The sequence below is a fragment of the Felis catus genome, chromosome X, assembly GCF_018350175.1.
Source record: "Felis catus isolate Fca126 chromosome X, F.catus_Fca126_mat1.0, whole genome shotgun sequence".
Classification (NCBI taxonomy): Eukaryota; Metazoa; Chordata; class Mammalia; order Carnivora; family Felidae; genus Felis; species Felis catus.
In genome coordinates, this window is record NC_058386.1 from 111,618,691 (window position 1) to 111,643,327 (window position 24,637).

Below are 24,637 nucleotides of genomic sequence, written 5' to 3' on the forward strand. Positions count from 1 at the left end.
CAAATACCTAGCCCTGTAAACAGTTGCCTTTACTCCAAACCATCTAGTGGGTGGAGGCCAGGGATGCTGCTCAGTATCCTTCAATACACGGGACAGCATTCACCACCCAACAGATAATTCTCTGGCCCCAAATATCAATAGTGCCGGGACTGAGAAACCCTGGTGTTCTAACCAAGATCACTTTTACATTGTTAACATTGAAATTAGTATCACCTACTCTTTTGTATTCTGTCTTTTGTCATTATTTATAATAATAAAATTAATACGTTTGTAACAAAAATTTCAAAGTATTTGACTTAGAATGGAGAAAATTCCTGAAATTTCAGCTCTCAGAAATAACCACTGTTAAAGTTTTCATCCAGACTTTTCCTTTAGAATAATAAAAATGCATATAAATATGTTAATAATTTTTAAACAAAAGCATAGCACTAAACATATTCTTCTATAACTTGCTTTTCTCATTTGGGCATTTTACTACATTGATAACTTCTATTATCCTATTGTATGGATACACCACAAATTTACCTCTCCTATCCCCTATTAATGTGTGGTGTTTTCTAATACATGATTGTGAATGGCACTGCAGTGAACATATTTATGTGTAAATTTCTATGAATCATTATGGATATTTCTGTAGGATATTTTTTAGAAGTAGAATTTCTGGGGGGCGCCTGGGTGGCTCAGTCGGTTAAGTATCTGACTCTTGGTTTTGGCTCGGGTCATGATCTTGCGGTGTGTGAGTTCAAGCCCCTCATCAGGCTCTGTGCTGATGGTGTGGAGCCTGCTTGGGTTTCTGTCTGCCCCTTCCCCACTCAGGATAAATACACTTTAAAATTTTTTTTAAAAAAGAAGTAGAATTTCTAGGCCAATGGATGTGACCAGTAAAACATTGAGAGAGGTGGTCCTATTTCCCTCTAAAAATAGATCTACTTGGAAAGTTGCACAACATGTAAAAGGAGCCGCAGGTATAGTAATGTAGTGTCCGGGAATGTAGCACAAGAAAATAGTCCAAAATTTGTAAAAAGTGTAAATATGCTCTTTCACATTTTTGTTTAGAGTAGCAAAAATATTAGAAGCAACTTTTAAATATCTAACAGTGGGGAAATGGTTAAACAAATCGTTACATCCATCTGGACCATTTTTGAAGTCTTAAAAACCATGGTTAGAGAGACTAATAGTTTATGTCATTGTCGGATGAAGAAGCAGAGTTAAAAACCGTATATTCCCTATAATTACAACTAAACATGAAATAGCACACATGTAACAAGTAGAGGGGAAAGAAATAGAGAAGGCAAATAAGACAGCTCTGTCAGGGCAGTAGAATGAAGGAATGATTTTTCCCCCTCAATTGTACATTGTATTACTTTTAGGATTAACAAAAGTATTTATAGGGGCGCCTGGGTGGTTCAGTCGGTTGAGCATCCCACTTGGGCTCAGGTCATGATCTCATAGCTCATGAGTTCGAGTCACACACCAGGCTCTGTGCTGACAGCTCAGAGCCTGGAGCCTGCTTTGGATTCTGTGTCTCCCTCTCTCTCTGCCCCTCCCCTGCTCGCACTCTGTCTCTCTCTGTGTGTCTCTCTCAAAAATGAGTAAACATTTTAAAACATTTTAAAGTATAAAAATATGGCTGCCTCAAGATAAAGTAATATTTGTGGAAGAGATGAGCTAGGATATCAATCCAGAGGCCAGTGTTTGACAAGAAAAAATAAGCCTCTCGTGTGTTCTCAGCCCACCATGCTTTCATGCGTTCCTGTATATTTTAGTGATTAAAGAACAAAATCATGACTAGTGTGAGTCTTGAGTTTACATGAACGAATCCAGGGAAAGCAGTCTTAGGAGGCATGGCGTAGATATTTTAACACACACACACACACCACACACACACACACACACACACACACACACACACACACACACACACACTGCAGTAACCACAGGGAGAATTCATTATATATTCCTAGGAATGTGTTTTTTCTCCTTCATCTCTTTGACATGACTTATATGATATCTTTGAGTCTAGACTTTTTATAAAAACCCTCGGACCTCAATTAACTGAGATGAGAACTGATTTAGTAATGGTAGGTACTCTCGCCAGACACCTGCTGGCAACAGTGATTTTCTCCGCCATTTCTGTTGGGCGACTGTTCTAAAAAGAAGCATTTTTAGACCAGGTTTGGACTGTAGGTTCAAGATGGAGAGCGTCTCCTGTAATTGTCTGTCTTAGCTTCTTGCAGAATGACTTTTCTTTCAGAAGTTTGAGGTGGAGATCCAGCTGGGCAAGCTAAAAGTACGGTCAAGTGGATTCAGATTCCTTGGATGGACTTTCAGGCCCATTTGCCTGTAAAAGTCCATTTCAGTGAGTGAATGGATGTTAGGCATAGGGCCCATTCTGGTATTCTAAAAGTCGACAGGGAAAACAAAATGTGACCTGGTTGAGTACTGAACAGTATTGAGCAGTATTCTTTATATTCTTATCCCTCTGCTGGAAATAAGTGGAATTTTTCATTAGTTTCTTCACATTAGTGTGTCAGGGCTTGTAGGCACTGAGTGCTAGTAAGTCTTAAACAGAGTCCTGAAAGAATAGTGCTGCACGGGATGTTGTCGCTGGAGGAAAAGCCTTGGTGCAACTTCATATAGAGGACCGTAAAACATTCTGTCCCCTGAAAATGTCATTTACATAAAAGCGGAGTTTTCTTGCTAGTTGCATCCACCACAGGGCATTTTGGTAACCTTTGTCCTTGTTTTGGCAATTCAAAGAGAAAGTTTTTGTCCTCTCCCCCACACCCCCCACCCTGACCCCAATTTCATCTTTCAAGCTCTACTACACCAGATGATGTATTTATTTATTTATTTTTATTTTTTATTTTTTTTACATTGTTTTTAAAGTAAAACCTGCTTCTGGAAGTAAAAACAGTCACTCTTTTGTAGCTCAATAGTGGCATACCAGCCAGCCGGAGACAACAGCCACACCTTTGATGTCACAGCCATGTTCAAGTCCATTGGGATTTTCCTTGGGATCTTCAGTGGATCTTTCGCAATGGGTGCCGCTACTGGCGTGGTGACAGCTTTAATATCCTTTTATTAATTTTCCTTGTTAACCTAACAAAGTGATTGAATACTGTATTCCACGGTCTCTCCTAATTCCATAATTGTCACTGTGTTATAATTATTAACCTTATAACCAAGTACTTGGCCTGAAAACGTTAGGCAGTCATCTTTTCCGATAGATAAATAAAGGAATTTCATCGTTTTGCATTCAGCTCCATGCCCTCAAACTTTCACTAAAAAAGTCTAATTAGAGACAGTGACCCCTCCAAGATTGTAGACTAAATTGATATAAGGTAAATATATTTCACAGAGCCTCGGAGTATTCTGCACTACTCTTCATTTGCTCTTTGTTGAATAGGACGAATAGAAATGTGCGACCACGATGCCTATTGAACAAAAGAGGCTTCCTGGGTTTGGACAGATGGGAGTTCATCTCAGCTCTTAACCGATTTTAACCTTCTGTTCCAGAGTCTTTGGCATTGCCACCAGTCTGCTACTGGAAATGTTGGGCAAGCCATTCTTATGTTCATTCAAAAACCACTTCCTGATTGCCTCCTGCATGCCAGATGCTACGCTCTGGGCGTCAAAGATGGACAAGACAAATGTGGCCTCTGCCTTCCTGGTGCTTCCTGTATAGGAGCACCGACATTTCGCCTGTGGACCTTTAGTGTAGGAAGGTGGCGGGTGGGGACAGCAGGGAAGATGAGTGGGACTAGGTGACCTCTAAAGAGCTTCCAGTTCGAGAACTATAAGATATTTTTATATAAAACAAATACTCTTTGGGGCACCTGGTTGACTCAGTCAGTAGAGCGTGTGACTCTTGATCTCAGGGTTGTGAGTTCAAGCCCCACATTGGGTGTAGAGGCTACTTAAAGTAAAATCTTTTTAAAAATTTTTTAAATCTTTATTTATTTTTGAGAGAGAGACAGAGTGTGAGCAGGGGAGAAGCAGAGAGAGAGGGAGACACAGAATCCAAAGTGGGCTCCAGGTCTCGAGCTGTCAGCACAGAGCCCGACGCGGGGCTCAAACTCACGAACCGTGAGATCGTGACCTGAGCCGCAGTCGGACGCTCAATCAACTGAGCCGCCCAGGCGCCCCAAAAATAAAATCTTAAAAAAAAAACAAACTTTTTTCAAGGATCTGTAAGTTTGCTCTACTTCAGCTTTGCGCTGGAAGGGACTCATCTTATGACTTTTTACAGGTGAACTGAGGCACAAAGAGCCAGTAAGATGTTCTGAAGGAGGAGCCAGGACAGATCGTATCACTGCCCCATTAACAATCTCCTTGAGGGTAGGGAGTATATCTTGTTAGGAATCTTTTTGTTGTGGTACACAGTTGTTGAAGCGAATGTAGACTCCAGTCTGAGATTTGTCACAGGCCTACACAGGCCCTTCTCCCCTTGACTAACAAAATACTTTTGAGATTAGTGTACATGGGTGACGTGCCTCAGTTGCTTCATCATGGACTACTCTGCATCACAGAGGTGCTAGGGGATCAAATGGACATGAAATCTCATGGAAATGCCATGTACTGAGTGAATGTAAATCGCTATAATTACGGAAGCTGTCTTGCTTCGGGTTGCAGATTTATAATCAGAGCTGGCATGTTGTGTGTCTGCTCTGTCACTCCCGTCTCTGCCTGTCCTTTATGATGTGGTTTCCGGCAAGGCATGCGATACCCATAAAACGATCGGATTGACAAAACTGCGGCTTCCTCACAGAAGCAAAGACTGCTGACTCCTCAGTATGACGCTCATTTTAAGAGTTCCTTCGCTTTGGTGCCTCCTTATTCTGTGACTTTTGTGTTAGACCGGAGAACCCTTCTTGCATGGTTGCCTTGCTTCGACTTTTTTTTTTTCTAGTCGCACTTCTGTATCACGAGATCTTGTTATCAACCTTGACGGTCTTACGTGACAAAGTTCACCAAGTTACGGGAGTTCCATTTGTTGGAGACAGGCTTGTTCTTCTTGATGTCCTGGAGTACTTTCCTCTTGGCTGAAGCGTGGGGTTTCACAGGTAGGGTCCTTGCCCCTTTTCATTGTAAACGTTCACAGGGAGTGACTTTAGCAGTCATTTTTTTTTTTCTACCTACGGGCAGAGCTTCTAGTATTGGAACAAACTCGTTAGGGTTGGGATTTACGCAGTTACTTCATGGTATAAAAAGAAAAGATTTTTAACGGAAGTGGTTCCTCTTAACAAAGTAAGTGACAACTGGAAATTCCAACACTGAGCATATGATCTTCTGTGAAGTAAAAGCCTCACTCTGAAAGTCGGGAATTCTCCTTTGATGTGAACTTGGAACTTGTTGTCTTTATAGGCGTGGTTGCAGTGTTGTTCTGCGGCATCACACAGGCCCATTACACGTACAATAATCTGTCCACAGAGTCTCAGCATAGAACTAAACAGGTAAGACAAACTTTAGTTTGTGAATAAACTTTTCCTCCTTGCAGCAAAACAGAAGTCTTTTTTTTTGTTGTTGTTACTGAAAAATCATCTTTAGTTGGTTCCAAACAATGCCTGTTCATTTCAGCTTCTCTCACTTTGACTCTGGAAATCGATGGGGGTTGAAGGGTGGCAGCTCTTAGGGTAGAGATAGTTCAGCAGAAAAGCGAGGGGCCATTAGTATCGTGGCTGCAGCGATCAGTTAGCTTCCTTTCCTTGTTTTCCTAAGAGGAACGTTTTGGAAGTTCATTCAGGTCTGACTAGAAGTACCTCCGGGTGATAGAAATAAGGTTCATTTCTGATCCGACCGGGTCTGCTGCCAGGTGCCCCAGAGAAGAGAAGATCGACTTCCTTTCAGGCACTTCACAGCCGCTGTGTTTCCAGGAACGTCAGCTACACCAGTGCTTGGGTTTCCCATGGTACTGAATGATCAGTTGTGCAGGGTACCTGAAGGGAGTTCGAAAGGAAATAGACGTAGGGTTTTCTAGTCTTACGAAGCGTATGGAACGAGTGGATGAACAATATGTAATGTCTGGAATAGAAACATGCCCGATTATGGTTATATCGAGAAATCGAAGCTTTCTGTTTTCCCAAATGATTAGAACACAGTGAGATTACCCGGGAAAGGACTCCTCTGATCAAGCAGGAGCAAATGCCCTAATTCTTTTTTTCTTTCTTCTGGAGCCAGAAATGGAGCATATGAACCTGCGCTTTTTTTCTAACTCCTCAAGAGATTAGACTTTTCTTCCCCAAGCATATACACTGGGGCTACAGATCCCTTTTACAAATTCATTCACTTCATTAAGTGTAGAGAAGAAAATCAACTGGGGTATTTGGCATTTTTTCTAGACAATGAGGTGGGGAATTCAGAAACAACAAGGCAGGAGTTTCCAGTCTTATTGGTGATATGAAGCTTGTATAGCAGTAAAAAAAAAAAAAAATCCCCGATTAATAGAACTTCTAGATTCTGTGTTTCAGATGATATGTCCTACAAGAGGTCAGAGAAGTGGAGAGAGGGTTTGAGGCCTGAAGAGGCGGGAAAACTATCAGAGAAGAAATGGTACCCCTAGAAAGATAGGAAGGATTCAGAAAAGCCTAGAAAAAGCATAAGCATAAGAAAAAAAACCCACAGGGAAATCATACCAGCAAAGGTAGAAACAGAAAGTAGGTAACGTTCGCGAATGGAAACAGCGAAGTGTGGCCCCGGGGGTTGGCAGTCAATGACCAGACCTGCCTGGAAGGTCTGTGAGCTGAGGATGATGTTTACATTTCTCCAGTGGTTGGAAACAGATCGAAAGAAGAAGAAGATTTTGTGACACATGACACACCCTTTTTTTTTTTTAAACATGTAGTCCGTGGCTGCTTTTGTACTTCATTGGCAGAATTGAGTGACTGTGACAGGGACCGTGTGGCCTGCAAAGCCTCAAATATTTACTTTCTCTTTGGTCCTTCCCAGGAGAAGTTTGCCAACCCTTGGTGTTGTGGATTAAAACAGAGATTCTGTGTTGTTCCAAATCCTGGTTCCAGTACTTGCTGGCTGTGTGACAGGGGCCAGTTACAAAACTTCTCTGTGCTTCAGTTTTATTATCTTTAAAACGAGGATGATCATAATACCTAGCTCACGGAGTTGTGAGATTAAAACAAGATAATGCTTGTAAAAGTCGCAAGCATAGTACCAGGCGCATGATACAAACTGTCTTAGCTATTAAACTAAAAAAGTTTAGCTTGATAATTAAGCAAATGAGTAACTAATAATAATAGTATATTAAGTCATTTAAAGTAAATTAAATATATACTTATTTCCATTTTTAATTCCCATTTTTCAAGAATGAGGCAACTCCGGTTTAGAAAGGTTAACTTGCCCGGAGCTACACAGCCAGCTAGTGGGAAAAGCAGGATTCGAGCCAAGGCATTTTGACCCCCGGGCCCATGTTGTTACTTAACCACTACCCTGTTTAGTGGGCCAGAGGGCTCACGTTCAAGAGCAGTGGTAGATAACTCTGATGGACCGAGGGATGTGGATTACAGAGGGCCTGGAATTCATTCAGTCGGCAAATCTTGAATCCCTATCGTGTCAGTAACACTTGACAGGCAGTGGTGTGAGGTGGTGGGGGTGGGCAGGCAGCAGGGGAGGGGACAGAGCATGTGGCTATAACGCGTAAGCCCCTGCTCCCTAAATGAGGGCTAAGACCCACGTCAAAAGTGAAATCACACGAGGAGGTGATACAAGACTTGTCATGAAGCGTTCAATGCCAAGAGAAGAGAATTTGAACTAGATATTCCAGCCTAAAAGAGGGAAGGGTCTTCAAACTGCCGTGCTGAGAGAGACCCCCTGGGTGAGGGTGCAGGATGGGGGCGTCAGGGACACAGTCAGGGGCCCTTTGCAGCAGTAGGGGCGGGCGGTGATGAAAGCCAGAAAGACAGACTAAGGCAGTGGCAGGGATGGCAAGGAACATCCCCAGAGAACACTTCACAAGGTTTGGAGAAGGAAGAGGAGAATGACTGAACATGGGGATTGGGCAAAGGAAGCCAATGGAGGGACGTGCGGAGGCGACATTTCTGGCTTTCTCCGTGGGACCAGAAATGTCCTGTCTACGTTTGCTCCCCTCTGAAGCACATATTTTGGGGATGTACGTGGGCTTTACCTAGGGGATGGGTCTGCTTCATTATCTTAGTGATAGTCATGTTTTCAAATGACGTAACTTAATGCACTTACTGGACTAACCTTTTAAAATTTCGTTTCAGTTGTTTGAGCTTCTCAATTTCTTGGCAGAGAATTTCATCTTCTCCTACATGGGACTGACACTGTTCACCTTCCAGAACCATGTCTTTAACCCGACATTTGTAGTAGGTGCATTTGTATCCTTTGTTACGTGTTCTATTTTGAAAACTTGTTTTCACTTGAGGCTTGCGCTTGTTTTCTGGAGGGGTGGTTGATAAGAATACATTTAAATATATGAAATTTTCCTCTGAGTAAAACGAATAAGGATTTCGACTCTTGTTCCTATTCTGTATTCCATTCTCTCTTCGTTGTTGTTGAGTGCACAGATAACACAGGTCAAAATGACAGAAGGAAGTCCCCGCCCATCCCGCCAGTCCCCCAGAATACAACTGTCCTCTGTCTTTGAAGGGGAGAGAGAAAGAGTGGGTCCTGGGGAAGAGTTTGCGCTCTGCTCCCTAAGGCAGTGGTCGCAGGAGGGTGAAAGGCCGACGGAGGCTGCTTTCTTCTGTCTTAGTCTCTGTCCCTGTCTTTAAAAAGCAGTCGAAATGGAAAAGCTGAGTCCATGAAAGCGAGTGCCAGCCTCGGGAGAAAGCAGGTGAAAATGGAATCTAACACATGTGGAGAGGGGTTGGCCTCCAGAGGGAGGAGGCGCAGCTCCACCGTCGTCCCAGGAGAGGACAGGGCGTGTAAAGATGGCTGCCGTACACAAGTAAGATGGCATTCCTGTCTGCTGGCTTCTATTTTTATCTGTGGAGTAGGAGGTGGGAGCACCTGCTGAGAAGGAGGTAGGAGCAGGTGGCCTATCAGTTTTCTGTTGTAGAACAAATTAGCCTAAAATTTAGCAGCTTAAAACAACAAATATATATTACCTCACACAGTTTCTGAGGGTCAGGAATCCGGGAACAGCCTAGCTGGGTTCTGGCACAAAGATCTCTTGCGAGGTTACTGTCTCGCTCTGGGCTGGAACTGCACTCTCTCAGGACTTGACCGAGGGTGGGGGATCCTCCCCAGGCTCACTCACATGGCTGTTAGCTGGAGGCCTAAGTTTTTCTCCAGGGACTTCTCCATGGGGCAGCTCACAACATAGCTTCCCCCAGAGGGAGAGCGTCAAGATGGAAGCCGAAGTGTCTTTTATAACCTAATCTAGGAAGTGACCATCATCCCTTCCACCTATTGGTCACACAGATGGACGCTGACACAGTGTGAGCAGGGACTACACAGAGGGGCGAGTACTAGGAGGCGGGGATCATTGGGGGAGCCATCTTGGAGGCTGTCTTCCACAGGTAATAGGAGTTTGGAGGAGATTTGGAAATAGTTGTAGAGAGTGGGGGAGCGAGTGAGCGAGTGAATTGACCAAAGAAATGCTGTGGGATTGCTGAGCGGTATTAAGGACCCATTTGGGTTTGAGGAATAGGTAACTGACAGTGGAATCAGTCTGCCCTGTTGTACTATTGTGTCCTGGAGTACTTGGCCGGCAGCATGAAGAAGACTGAGATGGGTCCTTGCAGGCTTGGGGTCTAGTCCAGTGACTACAGTGAAATCCCAGAGAGGGGCAGATGAATCCAGGGTATAGGGAAGAGTGTTATTTTTTAATTTCTTTTTATTAAGCTTATTTTTTTTTTATTTTGAGAGAGAAAGAGAGTGTGAGTGGGGGAGAGGGAGAGAGAGAATCCCAAGCAGGCCCCGTGCTGTCAGCATGTAGCCCGACTCAGGGCTCGATCTCACAAACTGTGAGATCATGACCTGTGCCGGAATCAAGAGTCGAGACACTTAACCAGCTGAGCCACCCGGGCGCCCCGGGAAGAGTGTTAATAAGATGTGGCTGAGAATGGAAGTAAAGAGGAGAGAGGGCTGGACTGGTTGTTTGAGGGAAGAGTTGAGAACTCTTTGCGTGGGAGGTCCCAGGGAGGTGGGGGAACCATCCGAGTGGGATAGATAAACAAACATGGAAGCAGAGAGTGTGGTTGGGGGTGAGATGTTTGAATTAGTGGTTTCCAAAAGAAATAGTTTTAAAAACTGCTTCAGAATGAAGTTTCTGCCAAAGAGATTAGCAGAGGGGCGCCTGGGTGGCTCAGTCGGTTGAGCGTCCGACTTCGGCTCAGGTCACGATCTCGCGGTCCGTGAGTTCGAGCCCCGCATCGGGCTCTGTGCTGACAGCTCAGAGCCTGGAGCCCGCTTCAGGTTCTGTCTCCCTCTCTCTCTGCCCCTCCCCCATTCATGCTCTGTCTCTCTCTGTCTCAAAAATAAATAAACATTAAAAAAAAATTTTTAAAAAACAGAGATTAGCAGAAATATTTTTTAAATTAAGACTTTAAGCAGCATGTCTGTGAAAGTGAGGTCTTACTGAAATGCCGTTCTGGAGTGTTTTCGTTTTCTGGGAACGAACTTCAGGCAAAAAAGAGAAAACCCTATAAATAAGAGAAGAACCCTAGCTGGAAGACTCCCATGAGACCAGTATAACTTCCTATCCTGCCAGTCTTTGAAAATCTTTTGAGCAGTCAAGTGGCTTGATCCACTATACTTCTCCAGAAACGAGGCTAAATATTCTCCATAGGTTTCTGAGTCTGTTAGGAATTCCGGTTCCTCGGTACGATCGCCTACCATGAACATTGACTTTTACCGGGAGAGAGTTGTCCTCTTGCTGGCTATATTAGTTCGGATGTAGGTTTGGTTTTATGTGACAGTGACCCAAATTAACCCAGGTTGAAGCAAGGTAGAAGTTTCTTTCTTTCTCATGTAAAAGTCTGAACTGGTGTGGCAGCTCTACCTCACAAAGTCATCAGGGACCCATGCAGCCTCCTTGCAACCGTCCTTGGGGAATTGCCCTTTCTCTTAGGGGCCAAGGTGGCTCAGCCCTGTGTCTGCCGATTCTTTTTAAGGACGTGACCCAGGATAGGTACACATCATTTCCACTTGAACATCCATTGGGTTACACTTACCTCCAAGAGAGGCTGGGAATTACATTCTTTATCTAGGTGCCCGTGTACACAGATGAAAATTGGAGGCGGAAGTGAGGAGTGTCTCCTCCTAGAGAGGAAGGGAAAGATAGATATTGGGGATTAAACTAGCAGTCACTGCCATGTTGGCCCGCATGTTATTTTGTGTTTTCTTTTTTCAAGGAATCACTGTTTTTTATTTTTTAAGTTTATTTATTTATTTTTGAGAGAGAGAGAGAGAGAGAGAGAGAGAGACAGACAGACGCTGCACAAGTGGGGGAGAGGCAGATAGGGAGAGAGAGAATCCCAAGCAGGCTCAAACCCATGAAACCATGAGCTCATGACCTGAGCCAAAACCAGGAGTCAGATGCTTAACTGACTGAGCCACCCAGGCACCCCACGGAATCGCTATTTTTAATGGTCTTTGTACTCTAGAGTAGTTTTAGATTTACAGAAAAATTGTGAGCATAATACAGAAAGCTCTCATATACCCCATGCCCAGGTTCCCCTGTTATTAACATCTCACATTAGCATGGTGCACTTGTCACAGTTCGTGAACCAATATTGACACATTATCATCACCTGAAGCTCATACTTTATTCAGGCTCTCAGAATTTTTCCCTCATGGCCTTTTCCTCGTCCAAAATCCCATCCACGATGCCACATTTCATTTAGTTGTCAGGCTTTGTTAAGTTCTGGTCGACCGTGACGGTTTTGCAAACTTGTTTTTGATGATCCTTGATAGTTTTGAGGGGCTACCGGTAAAATGTTTTGCAGGGCGTGTCCCAACCAGAATTTGTCTGACATCTTCCCCGTGATTAGCCTGGGGTTGTGCATTCTTTGGGAGGAAGTCACAGAGGTAAGGTGCCATTCTCCTCGCGTTGTATCAAAGGTACATACTTGCAGGCATGTTAATAATGTTGGCGTCAGCCTTAATCACTTGATTGAGATAGTGTTGGTCAGGCCACTCCACTGTAAAGTTACTCATTTTCCCCCTTTCTATATCGTACCGCTTAGTTGGAGTCCATCTCCTCAAGGAGTTCTTTCCATGGGGTATTTATCTGTCCCCCTCCATTTATTGTTTTCTTGTCATTTATATCAGGATGGACTCAATGATATTTATTTTATACTTTGGGTCATGATACATGACTACTTTCTAAAATTTTGTTGCCAAACTGTTCCTGCTTTGGCCATTTGGAACTCTTTCAGTGGGTACTTTGTCCCTTTGTCCCCTTACCACCATCGTTATGTGTTTTGAATTTTTTAAAGTTTATTTAGTTTGAGAGACAGCACATGAGCAGGAGAGGGGCAGAGAGAGAGGAAGAGAGAGAGAATCCCAAGCAAGCTCTGAACTGTCAGCATAGAGCACAGTGCAGGGCTCGAACCCACAAACCATGAGATCCTGACTGACCTGAGCTGAAACCAAGAGTCGGATGCTTAACCGACTGAGCCACCCAGGGGCCCCGAAGTTTTGTTTTTTGTTTTTTGTTTTTTGTTTTAAGTAGGCTTCACACTCAGCGTGGAGCCCAACACAGGGCTTGAACTCACAACCCTGAGATCAAGCCCTGAGCTGAGATCAAGACTCGGATGCTTAACCGACTGAGCCACCCAGGCACCCCTTGAACACTTCCTTACTTCCTAGGGAAGATGCTTCAGACTCTTCTTGTATATTTTCTGCCCTAGCCTTGAATCAGCCATTTTTCCAAGGATCCCTGGCTCCTCTTATTGGGGAATGGTATTAGATATCAGGATCTGGGCTGTAGTGTATTCAGTGCCATTGAGGTATCCTGGCTTCTAGGCCCTCTCAGCTGACACAGGGAGGAAATATGTATGTATATGCTAGCTGCTATATGTGCGTATATCTATAAATACATATGTAACCATCCGTATGTCTGTTAAGCTAAACATAAGTTCATACTGATGTCTCCAACTCTAATCCATTATCATGTGCATCATCCTGGCCGCCTCCTCTTGACTGATCTGTGAACTCCGATTCCAATAGTGAGAAACCTGGCTCCCACCACTGGAGACCGAACTTCTGAAGATGGTCTTTCACCATCTTGAATGTGTAGTCTAAATAGCATTAATGGTAAAAAAGAAATTTGCCTTAACCTATTAATTTTAGGTTGCTATTTTCTTGGGAAGAGCTGCTAATATTTACCCCTTGTCCCTCTTACTTAATTTGGGTAGAAGAAGTAAGATTGGATCAAATTTTCAGCACATGATGATGTTTGCTGGTAAGTTGTAACTTTCCCTCTCTTAGCCTACTCCAAGAAGCCACTCACCACACATATGCCAACTTGATTTTAAATGGAAATGATGTGCTAGTAAGATGAGACTCCCTGAAATGTGGAAGTCGCAACCTCCAATAGAAAATTCTTTTTATAGTGTCCGATTCCCTTCTGTGAGAATGTTTTTCTGGTTTCAAATTGCTGGTTCAGAAATACAGCACACGTAGTGGAGAAGATAAAGATTAATGTATTTTCACACGAAAACCTGTTATGTATTTACGACAGCTGTGTTCACAATTGCCAAAATCTGGAAATAGCCCAGTGGGTGAATGAATAGGCAAACTGTAGGATGTCCATGAGGCCACGGAGTGCTCCTCAGCACTGAAACACCAAACTGTGGATAAGCACAACATGGACGAACCCTCAGGGCATCGTGCAGCGTGAAAGAAGCCAGTCTCAAAAGGTTACATTCTCAAAAAAGACAAAAGCGTAGTGATGGAGAAATAGCTCGGGGGTTGGCAGGGGTTTGGCAGGGTGACAGAGAGGTTGGGCTAAAACTGTGTGGCCCCAAGGAATTCGGGGAGGGGGTTGGTGAGGGCGACGACACTGTTCTGTGTCTTAGTCGTGGTCGTGGCCACACACTTTGATGCCTCATCAAAGCGCATGGGACTGTACACCAGAAAAGAGTAGATTTTAGTATATGTGAACTTAAAGATAAAATGTTAACTATTATTAAAAGGTCAGGGCATGTCAGTATCATCTACTAATTCTCTTTATCTGCGTATGCTTCGTATGTTCATGTAGTTGTTCACGTGCTTCTGAGTTCTCAGAATGTGCTTTATTTCTCTGAATTTATGAAGCTCGCGTTGGTAATGAGTTATCGAAGGAAAAGACCTCTTCCGTTCCCTTCTAGGCCTCCGCGGCGCAATGGCATTTGCTTTGGCCATTCGGGATACTGCAACTTACGCACGCCAGATGATGTTCAGCACCACGCTTCTGATTGTGTTTTTTACTGTATGGGTATTTGGCGGCGGCACAACTGCCATGCTGTCATGCTTGCATATAAGGTAGGTAGCGCCTGGGGACCTCATTTGCAGTTAAATGATCATTCGGGGTTTTTTTTTCTTTTAATTAGGAGAAAATTCTAAGCTTTGACGAATGTATGAGGTTTTATTTCTTTCCTTTAAAAAAGTATACAACGTAGTACAGAGAAAATGGGAAACGGGCAAAAGAAAGTTGTTCACACTTCGAGGGATGTCCTTCCAAGATCTCTTGCTGTGCATTATGTATATATATTTTTTAACAAAAAAGGGGCAACGCTGCAGGGATTCTTGTAAAGTGATTTTTAACTGTAATCTAGCATGGACATTTATGTCAGTAAATATATTTACATCATAATTTAATGGCTGCATACATCGTAAGCTATTTAAACAAATCCCTGTCTTTGGACTTTTGCATTGTTTCTAAGATTTTTCTAGTAGCATTAACATTTGAGGATTTGCTATTAGTATTACCATTAACAGTGTGAACGTTCATAAACGCATACACCAATGTGCATTTGTTTGATCATTTCCTCAGGATCCATTCCTAGGAGTGGAGTTGCTTAATCAAAGGATATGCATATATTTAAGGCTTTTGACCCATATCACCCGATCAAATCAAAACTGTTTCTTCTTATCTGCAGCCTGTGAGACAATCCAGTTTGTCCCAACCCTAATCAGTCCTAGACATTATCTTTCTTTCTCAACTTTATGATCACCACTGTTGCTAACCTGACAACCCAAGGCCAAGATTGTGAAGTGTTAAATGCATACTCATTAATGTATTCAGTTGGAAAGCTCACTGTATCTCAAGAGTTCTGCATTGTTTCCATGGATACAGCAGCCTGTGTTGCTAAAGCTTTTGTAGATTTTAGTTCTGTGTTTGGCTGAAACTTCATAGACCCTCTACTGAGCCTCTAGAACATGTAGGGTTCATTAGAGAAAACAGCACTTCACATTTTATAAAGTCTCTTCTCCATGTTTTTCATTCTATTATGCCTTTCTTTTTTATTTTATTTTATGTTATTTTTTAATATGAAATTTATTGTCAAATTGGTTTCCATACAACACCCAGTGCTCATCCCAACAGGTGCCCTCCTCAATGCCCATCACCCACTCCCCCCCCCCCCCACCATCAACCCTGTTTATTCTCAGGCTTTTTTTTAAATTTTTTTTTATCATTTATTTATTTTTGAGACAGATACAGAGCATGAACGGGGGAAGGTCAGAGACAGAGGGAGACACAGAATCTGAAACAGGCTCCAGGCTCTGAGCTGTCAGCACAGAGCCTGACAGGGCTCGAACTCACAGACCGTGAGATCATGACCTGAGCCGAAGTTGGACGCTTAACTGACTGAGCCACCCAGGCGCCCCTATTCTCAGTTTTTAAGAGTCTCTTATGGTTTGGTTCCCTCCCTCTTTTTTTTTTTTTCCTTCCCCTCCCCCATGGTCTTCTGTTAAGTTTCTCAGGATCTACATAAGAGTGAAACATATGGTATCTGTCTTTCTCTGACTGACTTATTTCACTCAGCATAACACTCTCCAGTTCCATCCGTGTTGCTACAAAAGGCCAGATTTCATTCTTTCTCATTGCCACGTAGTATTCCATTGTGTATATAAACCACAATTTCTTTATCCATTCGTCAGTTGATGGACATTTAGGCTCTTTCCATAATTTGGCTGTTGTTGAAAGTGCTGCTCTAAGCATTGGGGTACAGGTGCCCCTATGCCTCAGCACTCCTGTATCCCTTGGGTAAATTCCTAGCAGTGCTATTGCTGGGTCATAGGGTAGGTCTATTTTTAATTTTCTGAGGAACCTCCACACTGTTTTCCAGAGCGGCTGCACAAGTTTGCATTCCCACCAACAGGGCAAGAGGGTTCCCGTTTCTCCACATCCTCGCCAGCATCTATAGTCTCCTGATTTGTTCATTTTAGCCACTCTGACTGGTGTGAGGTGATATCTCAGTGTGGTTTTGATTTGTATTTCCCTGATGAGGAGTGATGTTGAGCATCTTTTCATGTTATTATGCCTTTCTCTTAAACATTCTAAAGACCAGCCAGCCCTAAATCACACTTTGAATGTGTAATTTTTTCTTTATTTCTCTTTACTATTCAAACTCCTTTCTTCCAATTTCTGTGCTATTATGGCATATAATCGAAAATAATGTTCTTATAATTCTGATCATGACTTCAGGGAAGCCCTGGCATTTGTTGAGCACCTGCTATGTGCTGGGCATTGTGCTAAGTGCATTTCACATATTTATCTTATCACAATACCTCCATTTTGCAAGTGAGGAAATAGCGGCTTTAGAAGTATCTAAGCTGTTCAAGGTCATACAGAGAATGAAGTAGCAGACAGAGAAGCCTCCAGTCTCACCTTTCTCGTGGACTGTGCTGCATTGAGAAATGAGGGTGTTAAATTTCAGAAGGATTAAACTCCTTTCTTAAGAGCTTGTAGGTGAAGATTTTTCCTTATTCTACTGAGAAGAACAAAATTAAATATAAGATAATTTATGAAAAATAATGCTGTCCAGTAGAGTCTCAGTTCTCTTTCCTGACTGACATCCACACAAAATTACCCATGCTTACCCCCCCTCCAAGAAAAACACCCTTCTCATAGAGTTGAATCAATCTCACCAGCTCTGCAAGTGCCTTGGCCCATCTTGCCTGTCCCGTAGCATAGTTTGGCACTTAATTATATGCATTGCCTTACAGTCTTAGATTAGTTCTTTTTATTGTTGTTTTGAGGTTTTATGACCTCTTTGTGAGCAGAGGCTGGATTTTACGTTTCTTTTCCCTCCCCTGAAATGTTTCTAGTGCAATTTTGAGGATGCTGGTAAGTCTTTAAAGTTTAAGATTCATGCAGGCTTAGATCTGACTCTGGGTTCTTGCTCCTTCATTCACCAATTCTATGATCTCGGGCAAGTTCTTTAACCTTTGTGAGCCTCTGTTTCCTCATTTGTAACGTGTGTGTGATGGTACCTGCCTCCTCCAGGGTTGTTGTAAGGATTCAGTGAGCTAATGTCTGTAAAGCTCCTAGCACAACATTTCAAATGTACCTTTTATTCATTCATTTGATTAATACCAATGGATACCAACCATGTGCCAGGCACTGTTTTAGACTCTTAGTAGTTCTCAGGTGGGGGGAGGGAAGGCATTTGGCAATGTCTAGAGACATTTTCGATTGTCACAATCCCAAGAGAGGAGGCTGCTCCTGGCATCTCGTCGGCAGAGGCTAAGGATACCCCTTAATGTCTGGTAGTGCACAGAGCAGCACCCCACAACAAACAGTCATCTGGGCTGAAATATCAGTAATGCAAAGGTTAAAAGACCCTGCTCTGGAGGGAGGGATATAGTGGTAGCAATAAGATAGAAAAGGTCCCTGGTCTCATGGAATCTATACTTCAGCGGGAAAAGACAGACAATAAGCTAGTAAATGAATAAATGAAGAAAACAATTTAGATGGTATTAAATACTGTGACGACAAACACAGTACTGTGATAATGACTGGGGATAGAGTGAACTTTATACACAGAGGTAAGCTAAGGTCTCTCAGGTTCCATTTGAGCTCAGTCTACCTGAATGACAGGACATTGAGAGTTAAACAGTGAGCGGGAAGAAGAGTGGTCCAGGCAGTGGGGAAAGCAAGTGCAAAGGCCCTGAGGCAGGACAAACTTTGCCTGTATAATGAACAGGAAAAAAACCCACATAGCTGGAAATAGTGATTGATGGGTAGGTAGGAAATGAGGTGGGCAAGACCCTACAGGGGCAGGAGTTGGCAAACATGTCCTGTAAAGGGCCAGATAGTAAATATTCTAGGCTTTACAGCCCATATGGTCTCTGTCTCCACTACTCAGCCCTAGCGTGAAAGCAGCCATAGATAATATGTAAATCAGTTGCGATGGCTGAGTTCCCAGCAAACAGGAGGCATATCAGATGTGGCCTCTGAGCCGTAGTTTGGGAAACCCTGCTATTTGGTCTTGTAGGACATGGTGAGGAGTTTGGATTTTTAAATCCGGTTGGAAATCGTGTAGGATTTTAAAGCAAGGGAGTGACATGATCTGTTTTACGGTGTGAAAGGATCACTCCAGCTGTTGTGCGGACAAAGGGTCCTCAGTGAGCTGGAGCCAGCCAGCCAGCTTATCCCTGTGTCCTTTCAGGTAGTTTGTGACAGTCACACTTGGCTCCCTGTCATTTCCCGCACACACTTGGCAGTCCTCTGTCTCCGAGCCTTTGCTCCTACTGTTTCCTCTGCCTGGAATTCTCCTTCACCCCCAGGAAATAGCACAGCTCAGAGGCCTCCTCCCTTTGCCCTCTTCCAACAGAGCCACTCTTCCTTCCGTGTGCTTCCCGCGGGTATCTCTATGACAACGCTTATTTGGGTCGGCCTCGTGATGACAGAAGTGCTATACGAGCTGCTGTTTAGTGAGGACGAAGTGATGCATCAGATACCTTTAAAACCTTTAGATACATTTTCTCATTTAATCCTTGCATCAACTCTAAGTGGTGGATATTATCCCCATTTTCCAGGTGATAAACTTGGAGTTCATTGGACTGCATAACCCAAGTTCACACAGCTAGAAAGGGGCCGAGGCCAAACTGGAGCCCAGCTCTCCTTGATTGCAGAGCCCTTGGGGGATTGCGCTCTAGTTGTTTCTGTAGCCCCCACTAGTCTGTGAGCTCCTTGAGGGGAGGGGCTGTGTCTCATTCGTGTCTATGCCCTGTGCCTAGCACAGTGCCTGGCAGATAATAAATGCTCCGTAAATGTTTATTACACTGACCTGGCTTCTAGTAACATTCTGAGTGTTACAAATGTGCTATCTCCAAGACCACTAGATGTCACTTTATGTACACAAATGGGTCCAGAGTTTAATATGGCTGAGAAGGGATTAAACAGCTTCTGGCCATTTAACACAGAAGAACTGAGCCTTTCTTTGAATTATGAATCTGGTCATGGCTGTCCGTTTTCAAGTACTTGACCGTGATTCACTTGCCTTCCAGATGAGGTCTTGCATCATTTCCCTCCCTTCGGTGTGTTTGTATTCTGAGATGCTCCTGCTACAGCTTCTCACACTGCTGTTTTTTCTGTGTTGTCTGTAGTAGTGACCTTAATCGATAAACATTTGAGCACCTATTGTGTATCAGGTACTGTGCTAGACTCTGGGGATACAGAGATGAATTGAGACATGGCCTTTACCCTCAAGGAGCTCACAGTCTATTTGGGGAGACTGACAGGTAAATAATTATCCTCTACTGTGCTAAGTGTTCTAATAGAGGAATCTAGAAAGTGCTGTAGAAGCATGGAGGAAAGAATGATTCCACCTGCAGGGGTTATAGAATGATTCGTTCGGAATTAGAAAAAGTTGTCGGGAACACATGAAGGGCCACGTGTTTCAGTTAGAGGGGATGGCCTGAGCAAAGGCATGGAGGCTTGGGAGAGGACAGGGGCCAGGGAGAGAAGGGGGTGGGAATGGCTAATAGAGGATATGTAGAGGAGAATGAGGAGAAATGAGAGTGGAGAGCTAGGTCAGAGTGGCAGGGGTCGCTAGTTTGTAGCATCTTCAAAGCCGCCCAAGGGGCTTTAGACTTGGCCCTGTCACTTGTAAGCCACTCTCAGAGTCTTTTGCCAGGGGAATGACCCAGTGAGTTCCATGCTTTAGACACTTGACTCTAGGGGACAGCCTGGCAGCTGGACAACCTTTCGGCCAACTGCCCCCGACCTCATGAGTCAGAATGAGGCCTGAGCCCGAGCAGTTGGGATAGAAAGGAAAGAAGATTTGGGAAACGGTTTAGAGAAAGAATGAACAAAGTTGGTGGGTGCTGGTCTTGAGGGGAGAGAGGGGAATCAAAGAGAGCTTCATAATGAAGCTGTTCCCTGGGTTACGGAAAGCAGGAATTTTAAGCCCATAAAAGATAATTATGAAGAACCGAGGCTAATATCTGTCCATTAGCCTATGAACAAAAACTGTAACCGGGCCCTCTCTTCAGTCATCATAACAGAATGTTGCCATGAGAGTTGAGAGGTCCGAAAACACGCAGCTCCCTCCTGGAACTGCATTGTGCCCGCCTTATGTTGGGAACTGGCCAGCGGTTCCTATTCGGCAATCAGGGCGGCGCTGCTTTGCCCGACTCTGCTTCTAGCGCACTTCCATTCGGGGCCGAGAATGTTATTTTTCTGAAACTGGTCAGTGGGACTGCAGGAAGGGAATCATTAGTAGACCCTGCCTGCCTCAGGATCCAAGCTGTTGCTAAGGAAAGTGGCAGGGGCCAAAAATCGACATCAACAACCAGAGAGAAGCAAGAAAATGTTAACCGTTCCGCAGCTCGCGTGTTAGGAAAAGTAGCTGCCTGACACTGTTCGTATGTGAGTAGACCTTGACTTGGCCTCAAGATCTCATTTGCCTTTTGTGTTTCTCCTTTAGGGTTGGTGTTGATTCCGACCAAGAACATTTGGTAAATATGCGTTTGTGTTGTCTCTAGCATTTTTGTCGAATGTGCAGCCATTTGGAAAGACAATGGTCTCCTCTAGACTTCACGCCACTATTATTTAGATCCTGTCCTGTTTGTACCAGCTTTTAACTGACATCATCCCTGGCTTTTCTCACCGCTTGATAGAGACAAAACCAAATTTTAGACAACATGTGGTTATCAAGGGTGACAGCTCTCATATCTGTGGGCCAGCCTGGGCTTTGGCCACGAAGGGGAACAGTCCCTTAAACACTCCTGGGTTTTCAAGTGACTGCTCTGGCACAGGGAGCCTTTTTCCACTCTGGTTTGAGCATGAAGGCTTGTCTCTGATGTCAGCCTCACTCCAGCTGCTCTTCCTGTGTAACTTTCCAATTGGATGACCAGCAGCTGCCCTTGAGAACCGCCTGGAAGCTTTGCAGTCTTCAACCAGTCTTCCCTGACTGTTCAGGAGAATGCACTTCCTTGCCCTGGGCCTCAACCTTGCTTAATCCTAGGTGTCCATTTCTCATTTGTTCCTCTGAACCTGAGCCTGAGACTGACCATCCTTTTCTGGTCTTTTCTATCTGCTTTTTAAAAAATATTTTTTTTTAAGTTTATTTATTTATTTTGAGAGAGAGCATGAGCAGGGGAGGGGCGGAGAAAAAGAGAGAGAGAGAGAGAGAGAGAGAGAGAGAGAGAGAGAGAGAGAGAGAATCCCAAGCAGGCTCTGCAGGGTTAGTGCAGAGCCCAACGCGGGGCTTGACCTCATGAAACTGTGAGATCATGACCTAAACCAAAATCAAGAGTCGGACACTCAACTGACTGAGCCACCCAGGCGTCCCCCCATCTGCTTTATAAGGGTCTCTGAGCACCACTGAATACATGACTCTGTCCTAAGACATTAGATGGGAAACCACAGAAATTAAATTTTTAAAGGTGGAAAGCATCTCTTTTAAAATACATTCTTTTTCTGGTCTGAAACGAGCCGTGGTCTATTTGTCTTCAGGGTGCGGTTCCCCCCAAAAATACATTTCTCAGATTCATTTCCTTGATGCTAATTTTGTCAGCTGTTGAATGATGAGTGTGTATGTAACACAGTAAGTACTCGCCTCTTTTGTGGTCAGAACCATACAAGTGTAGTTTCGTGGGCTTGAAATACTTGCACAAACAAGGCTGGATAAATCCCCATGATGCTGCGCTGATTGGAGTGGGGTCTAAGAGGTAGTAGCTCCCCAGTGCCTCCACCCCTGTGTCCAAACAAGAATAAAATATCACACGGCTCACCAGACAAATGCTTTGTCATGATCCACATAAGTCCTCACCCTCTGTGTCACCTCAGTCACCACAGAGGACAAATAGAAATGGAGAGAGAATGCCAGGTAGGTGAGTCCCAGCTGGGACATACAGAAAAAATACCATTTTTCCCTCGCCTTCAAAACCTTGTGGATGTCTTGGTTGGTTATATGGTTTAGTCAGTGTTTCGAGTGTCCACTGGGAAGCAGAGAGGAACATGATAGTAAGTATGGAGTGTGTGGGGGTCGGTGTCCAGGTGTTTCTGTGCCGAAGGGGTCATGAGATTTGTAGATTAACTGCCCTTGGAAACGCAGAGGCACGCAAACCTCTGTGTACTGGTGTGAAAGAAAGTACACCTGTACTCCAAGATTCTTGCATTGTGTATGTTTTGGTACATGCTGAGAGGAAGATTTATTTAGTTTGAAGACCAGGAAGGACAGGAAAGGACCAAAACCCAGAATCTAAACTGTGTTCTCTACAAATCATGGAACCATGGAACATCCATGCTGCAGAGGGCTTTTGAGATTCTCTAAGCCTCACACCGTGTACGTGAAGAAATCCAGGCCCTCAGAGGGGAAGGGACTTGTCCAGCTTAGTCCATGTCAGAGCTGAGATGAACCAGATCACCTAACTGCCCCGCTGCTGACTGTACCACATTACGAATAAGGATCCAGTTTGTTTTTGGAAGCTATTTTAGAAGAGGCCCGCTTGCTGTGTTAGTTTTCTCTTCTAGCCAGTCAGGCCTACCATGGGTTTTTTCTACTTTATTTTGCTAGTGTTCTCAGAACATAGTAGCACCTTTGAAAATGCCAGTTACTTTTGGGACCCATAACAACTCCCAAAGATAGGGATGTCGATGTGATGTTTTCTACTTAAGATGCAATTCACATTGTGGGTGTAAGTCTTTCAGATTTAGGGATGAATTATTCCACATTGATTTTTTTAAATGACAGTAGACTCCTAAATCAGCAGGCAGCCTTGAGTAATAGAGGTGTTGAGAAAAACATTTCCATTTCATATTCCAAAGCTGCAATATGCAAGCTAGTAAATTTCTGATGTTACCCATGATAGAGAGTGTCTTCTATGAAGTAGGCTATATTTCCAAGTCTACAAAGAAATGACTCTAAATAAATGTGTCTTTTATCTTGGTGTATGGATTGATTTCTTTATTATCTGTTTGCAGGGCATTCCGGAAAATGAAAGAAGAACCACCAAAGCAGAGAGCGCCTGGCTTTTCCGGATATGGTACAACTTTGATCATAAGTATCCTTAACTGAGGAGGAAAAATGGTAATGTGAACGTGGCCAGTTACAATTTAATGGAACAACTGTTGTGACTCTTCCCTTCCAGAAGTGGAATACAAAACCCACGTTTGGGCTTCCCTTTCCCCTTCAGTGGAGCAGATGGAGAAAGCTATTAAAGGAAACCCACACAAATGAATTGCCCTGAAAACCCACGAAACCAGTAGGGACTGGTTAGTGCAGAGGCTGGCTGTGAGAGGGGGGACTCAGGAGCCCTTACGATAGACTCTGTCCCATATATTGGTTTACTTATTGAGCAGTCATGGTCTTTTAGCTAATTTAGTGAATCTTGCAAAAGGTGTTTGTCGGTCCTTGTCAGTGCACTTGCTCTAGGGTCAAAGAGGAAAGGCTGCCTTAGGGAAAAGCATGCGGATGAGATGGAAAACACAGAAATACTAGACACCTCAGTAGTCAGGGACAGGCCTGTTTTCTCTGACCTTTCAGAAGACTGGAAGATTCTCCTCTCCACTAAGGGTGCCAGTGTTTCCCTGTTTGCCAAATCTCTTTCTTCTCCTATCATAGTCGTCTTCTTCATACCTCTGCTTTGGGTTGTGTTACGTCCTATGACCTGTTTAAATCATGCCTTTCAAAAAATATTTTATCTCTTACTATTTATTAAAATTAATTTCTTACTTGAAAATTGAACTAGAAAAAGGGACCACGGAGTTCTTTCAAGCTGAAGCTTATTAGTAAATGAATCAAAACCTGGTTCATGTTCTACTGAAGGCAATTTGGGACAACCATGTAAAAACTTTTCCCTTGCTTTTGACTTTGTGATGAAAGCCTTGAATATTTGAGAAAAATGCAGTTGGGGGGCCCTGGATGGCTCAGTTGGTTAAGCGTCTGACTCAATTTCGGATCAGGTCATGATCTTACGGTTCGTGAATTTGACTCCGTGCTGACAGTGTGGAGCCTGCTTGGGATTCTCTCTCCCCCCTCGCTCTCTGCCCCCCATCTTATAAATAAATAAACTTAAAGAAAAATGCACTTGGCACTTTTCGTTAGAAGCTACTACTTACTATATTCTGTTGGCTGGATTTTTATAATCACTTTTTGCAAGTACTCAAAATTAAATTAGTATATGGAAACAAGAATGCAATCATATCTGTTGTATTCAGACTCCCAGTAGGAGATCCTGGCTCTTTAAAATTGTTGAATGATTATGTCATTACTTT

The 24,637-nt window shown here is 43.6% G+C and overlaps 1 protein-coding gene across 4 annotated transcripts in view; it reads left to right on the forward strand.

The window, feature by feature from the left end:
* SLC9A6 (solute carrier family 9 member A6) overlaps positions 1-24,637 on the forward strand; it is a 63,471-nt gene that overhangs the window by 27,418 nt on the left and 11,416 nt on the right. For 3 of the 4 annotated variants that reach the window (XM_019824358.3, XM_019824359.3, XM_019824357.2), the window contains 9 exons: positions 2,932-3,073; positions 4,961-5,066; positions 5,368-5,456; positions 8,238-8,351; positions 13,276-13,387; positions 14,295-14,448; positions 19,567-19,656; positions 20,844-20,874; positions 23,345-23,424. In XM_019824358.3, coding sequence (XP_019679917.1) covers positions 2,932-3,073; positions 4,961-5,066; positions 5,368-5,456; positions 8,238-8,351; positions 13,276-13,387; positions 14,295-14,448; positions 19,567-19,656; positions 20,844-20,874; positions 23,345-23,424 — 918 coding nt within the window. The remainder of the gene's footprint in view (positions 1-2,931; positions 3,074-4,960; positions 5,067-5,367; positions 5,457-8,237; positions 8,352-13,275; positions 13,388-14,294; positions 14,449-19,566; positions 19,657-20,843; positions 20,875-23,344; positions 23,425-24,637) is intronic. The other variant, XM_004000935.4, reaches the window with a different exon arrangement.